At 38.6% G+C, this 5235-nt stretch overlaps 1 protein-coding gene across 1 annotated transcript; it reads left to right on the top strand.

The window, feature by feature from the left end:
• The first annotated feature begins 21 nt into the window (after positions 1-21).
• Positions 22-3768, top strand: LOC106943950 (dihydropyrimidinase-related protein 3-like). Its single transcript, XM_015027242.1, has 4 exons — positions 22-261; positions 806-962; positions 1509-1650; positions 2966-3768. Exons 1-4 carry the CDS (start codon positions 216-218, stop codon positions 3269-3271), a joined length of 651 nt encoding a protein of 216 aa, XP_014882728.1. The 5' UTR covers positions 22-215; the 3' UTR covers positions 3272-3768.
• Positions 3769-5235: the final 1467 nt, after the last annotated feature.

Raw genomic sequence — 5235 nt, 5'->3', positions numbered from 1 at the left:
GGCTAAGAAAACATTTGAAAGCCACCACATGCCGTCATTTAGCCCTGACAGCACATAAATTGATATTTTTAGGTAAATTCTAATGGGAATAACATTTCCGTTTAACCACATCAAACATTGTGCTTGTACCTCCTCTGCAGCTGGAGGCTGAGGCTGTGTTTCGGGCAGTAACCATCGCAAGCCAAACCAACTGTCCACTCTACGTAACCCGAGTCATGAGCAAGAGTGCCGCGGACATCATCTCACAGGCCCGAAAAAAAGGTATTGAGAAGAGTTTTTAAAAATGAGCACCAGGTTACTGACAAAAAGGCGTTTAACTCGTCTTGTTTGTTCATGGCCTGAACTGAGGGATGTGAATGTAAACTGTAAAATAACACATGGATGCAAAAATAGGTGAGCACAAGAGAAGAAAATGTGTTTGGTTGTCTGGTTAAAAAAACTACATTAGACAAAACTGTGCTAACCTCAGATCGCCTTCTTTTATGTTTATATGCACTCCCTGAATGACTTTATAAGCTGGAAACCTTTCGATTGGATCTGTTCCCAAGTTCCTTCCTTACAAATCTGGAAAACATGAATCACTGACATGTAAGAGCAAAGGACTGGAAACAAAAGCAGGAGAAAAGATGAGTTCCTGACAGGAATTAAACCCCCATTATCACCAAAATCTCACTACAAACACAAACAGCTTTCAAACAGTTATACAAATACAAAAATCTTTTCAATTAAGATACTGTAAATAAATATGATTATGCTGCTCATGACTGTGGACATGGTATTTTAATCACTGTTATCTCCTTCTCAGGAAATGTGGTGTTTGGGGAGCCAATCACAGCCAGTCTGGGGACAGATGGGACACATTACTGGAGCAAGAACTGGGCCAAAGCTGCTTCTTTTGTTACATCCCCTCCTCTCAGCCCTGATCCCACAACTCCAGACTACCTGAACACACTGCTGGCAAGGTGAGGCGCACAGCTCTGCTTTACAAGTGCATTAAAAAAAATTCAAATATCAACACATGTTCATTTATTTCAGTTATTTATTTCCTTGGATGATATAAAGATTAACTACAGGCAAAGTAAAATATTTCAAGAGGTTATTCCTGCTCATGTTTATGGCTTACAGTAAATACTGAGCAAGAGTCCATGTTTTTTATTGTTAGACCAAATAGAACAGTTCTGATGTTCTCCCTGGTTGTTCTGGATATGTTTGCTTGGAGTAGCACTGACTCCAGCTATAGTACACATATTGTATGAATATTCCACCTTTAAATAAAACTTAATTGTTCTTGACTTGTTTGCTACCTATCAAGTGGATTTGGAAAGACTTCTACAGAAACAGGAAATGTTACTCATATTTATTTTCTGTAGGAGCAAAACTTTGGCTCTCTGCTCACTAAATCTGCTAAACTAAGTAATGACATTTCCTTGTGTTTGCAAAGCCCTGCTTTTGAGAGCAGGCGTCTCTCCGCTGGTAATATTTCCCCATCATTTGTCATTTTGTCACAGCGGAGACCTCAGTGTGACTGGCAGCGCTCACTGTACCTTCAGCGTGGCGCAGAAGGCCATCGGCAAGGACGACTTCACCCAGATCCCAGAAGGCGTAAACGGAGTGGAGGAAAGGATGGTGCTCATCTGGGATAAGGCTGTGGTGAGGCCTACTTTCTGGGGGTTTAAACTTTGAAAAATAAAGATTAAATGTAATATAGCACATGCAAATGATGATATATGATAGCTTTTATAATTATGCCTGACAAGATTTCATATACGTTATTTGGTGTTAAATACTCCTCACCTTTAAAATGTACATTTCTCTCCTTTTTTATTGTTGTCTTATAAGGAAATGTTTTTTCACATGTTTTTTCTGGCTTTAAATGTTCCCTACATCTGAAACCGTTCTTTACTATCCTCAATCCATCTTTAATGCATTCCTCATTGGTCTATTCCAAACAAACTCCTATCCATTTTCTGTGTGTCCTTTTGTCCTTGTTATCGCTGCATCAGGATTTGACTGGACCTTGGCCATGTTTAGCTTTGTTCTGGAATTAAAAGCAGGCTATAAAATTTGAGTAGACACTTGTCTGGGTTAGCTGCTCTGAATCAAAGCTTCAAAATGAGTCTGAACCCAAAAGCTTTTATATCTGTGAATCTGTTTCCTCGTATCAGCGGCTCTTCCCCATAGCAGATAGCAAACTAATACCAGTCACTCCCATTGGCAAAACTATAGATCCAGCTCACTAGACATCAAGGATGCAATGTTCATGAAATTACAGCAATCCCTTGAGAATATTAAGGATCAATGTAGAGTATTTCTGTCCTGGTTTGACTATATAAAGCAGGAATATGTAAAATATGTTTTCACAAATAGAACAAATAGTTAGTGAATAAAAAACTCTGTTTCAAACGGTGGTGCTTCGCCGGCTCCTCCAGGGATTCACGTATGGATTTTACTGGCCCGGATCGACCAAACTTACAGAAATTATCTGGGTGCGCCACAAAAACTTTAATCTATGAAAAACTTCCTGTTCAGGATCATTTTATATTTTAAACTAGAGATGATGGAATATATTCTGAACTCATCAGAGAACTTTAAAAATAGTTTACCACCAATAACGGACTTTGAAGCAAATGCTAAGTGGTTGCTAACTGTTGTAAAGCGACAAGACAGTTCAAAGTGTTTTACATAATAAAAACATCTTGAACAAACAAACATTACATCACAGTGACAAAAAGAGAGCTAATAAAAAATATAATCCAATTTAAAATGAATCTGTTCTAGTTATTAGTTAAAGGCAGCACATGAATCTGTGTGCTACTTTCTGTTCTTCAACACCTCTGTAAGCAGAACAATGAGATCTAAATATATGCATTTATCTCTAGAGACCAAAGTTACAAAGGTCTTCAATGACCTGGATTCGTCTGTGACAGCACCAGTGATCTGCATGTCTGTGGTTTTTTGCACTCAGACTACAGGGAAGATGGATGAGAACATGTTTGTGGCCGTGACCAGCACTAACGCCGCTAAGATCCTGAACCTTTACCCCCGGAAGGGTCGGATCGCCGTGGGTTCTGATGCCGACCTCGTCATCTGGGACACAGACGCTGTTCGCACTATCACTGCCAAGACTCACAACTCGGTATGTATACAGGTCGAAGCTGTGTTTGCTCTTGTTCCAGGTTCTAAACAAATGGATCCATCCAGATTCTGGATTTTTTTTTCTCCTGCTTTTCAGTTAACCATGTTTTTAAGGGAGTATGTTCAAAAAGTGTAACTGATTTATTTCAACAAGTTCCCTGAAAAATGTGAACTCTTGCAGAGACAAAAATGAAAATAACCAAACACAGAAACATCAGATCTGTGGTTTCAGAGGCTGAGAAATTTGGATAAAAGACCAGCTTTTTTATGTGACATTTGTCTACATCTGTGTGTGCAGGAGAGAATGTTCGGGAGAGAAAAGCACATTTTTGAACAGATTCCAGGGAGCTCTCAGTTCCCCTGAACGGAAATGAAGTCTCAGTGGATGTTCATGACTAATTCCACTCACACTGAACTTGTCACGTGATCAGCTTTTAGTGTAAAGTCAAGCCTCAGTAAATCCAAAACGGCTCAGCCGTGACAGACTAACGACTGAAAAAATGGATTGTTTAAATGCATGTTCCAAAATCTCTTCTGTGGGTGAACATCAGTAATATGGTGCATATTTCACCCAGGGATTTTTTCTTCAGCTAGATCTTCTAATCTCACTGGATCATCAAAATAAGCTAACATTTTTAAAAAATAGAATGTTATACATTCAGATTTATTGCAATATTTTTCTGAGATTTCAACTCAAATGGGGATTCTTGTTATTCAAAAAATACGAGGCAAACGCTAGAAAACTCAGTACCTTTAAAGCTGCAGTATGTGACTTTTACAAAAATAAGTTTATTTTTTTACATATTTGTGAAAACTGTTATCAGGTATTGACAGCATGAGACAGTCTGTGAAAAGATTAAAGTCCTCCATGAGCTACTATGACCATCTGCAGAAATACTGTCAAAAACAACCAATCAGAATCTGGAGGAGTGGCTTCCTGCTGTCAATCAAGCTTGTTTACGCGCTGCTCAATGTGCTAATATGTTTTCATGCGACTTGTTGATTATTCAGCTCAAAATGATTCTCCGCCCTCTATAAACTCCAACAGCCAATCTCTTTTACACTTTAAAGGTAATTCAAAAAGGATTTTTTTAGATTATTAAAATAATGTGCATGCCCTTAAAATAGAGTTTTGCAAGTAGTTTACATGAAAAGAGCAATGCTTTCTTCAAATTACCTTCATGAATTGCAGTGTGACTTGTATGCTCTGATATGAAATTACACAGTGTATCGAAAATAGACATTGTGAGTTATGTTTGGCTGGAGACTCTGACGTCAGTTGTTTAAAAATACCAGCTGTTTAATGATTGAGATGTTCCTAAAATTAACTCAAGAGCAGAACATGTCTAAGCAACAGGGCAGTCTTAATTTGATTCGTATGAGCTCAGAAATGTTTTATTTACTTTTGCATCTCAGAGCTTTTTGTCAGTTTCTGATTCACACATAGACATATGAAGGCTGCATACGGGGGACTCAGCAGTAAAGGAAATTAAAACGTTAGCAGCCAAGAACAAATCCTGGGAATAAACATTTTATTAAAATTCTCAGTTAGGTTGATCTTTAGCTTAATCAAATAGGTTCTTATTTAATGGGTTTTATTGGTGTGAAAGAATACTTTCCTCCTCATGGTGAAACTAAAAGACTTTCCTTTCTGCAAATAAACTGAGTCGGTACACTGAGGATTTGTGGGTTCTTACAGGGTGATGTCACCTTTCCATTTCCTGCTCGTTGTCCCTTCAGTTAAAGAAGCATCTACAAGTACAAAACAAGAACACTGCAGTTCTCACTGCTAAAAATGACTTTTGTAACTTGGCAAAATATGAATGTCCTTAGTTAGTAGTCCATTGTATCGGGAAAGAACTTTTATCAGGCTGTGTGTTTACCGGTTAGCCTGCATCTGGTTTGAATTGATTGCTGTTGTCAATGTAAAAAGGGGATTTTTGGGAACGTACACAAGAACAGGCATCAACACAAACAGTCCAACACACTTGGCTTAGTCATGACATCATATTTGGCATGCAGTGAGCCTTAGTTATGTCCTGTTCTGGCCCGAATATGGACAGCAGCAAATAAAAAGGGGGGGGGGGGGGAGGGGGTGGC

Source organism: Poecilia latipinna, unplaced genomic scaffold, assembly GCF_001443285.1.
Source record: "Poecilia latipinna isolate Pla-1442-1.1 unplaced genomic scaffold, P_latipinna-1.0 Scaffold6470, whole genome shotgun sequence".
NCBI classification, from domain to species: Eukaryota; Metazoa; Chordata; class Actinopteri; order Cyprinodontiformes; family Poeciliidae; genus Poecilia; species Poecilia latipinna.
Note: the sequence above shows the minus strand (reverse complement) of the source record. Positions and strands in the feature narration are given on the sequence as shown.

Bases quoted from the DNA above. Each gene is read 5' to 3' on its own strand.
- LOC106943950 (XM_015027242.1), top strand. From the start codon at position 216: ATGAGCAAGAGTGCCGCGGACATCATCTCACAGGCCCGAAAAAAAG. The intron at 262-805 runs GTATTGAGAAGA...TCTCCTTCTCAG, and splicing joins CTCACAGGCCCGAAAAAAAG to GAAATGTGGTGTTTGGGGAG. The intron at 963-1,508 runs GTGAGGCGCACA...ATTTTGTCACAG, and splicing joins CTGAACACACTGCTGGCAAG to CGGAGACCTCAGTGTGACTG.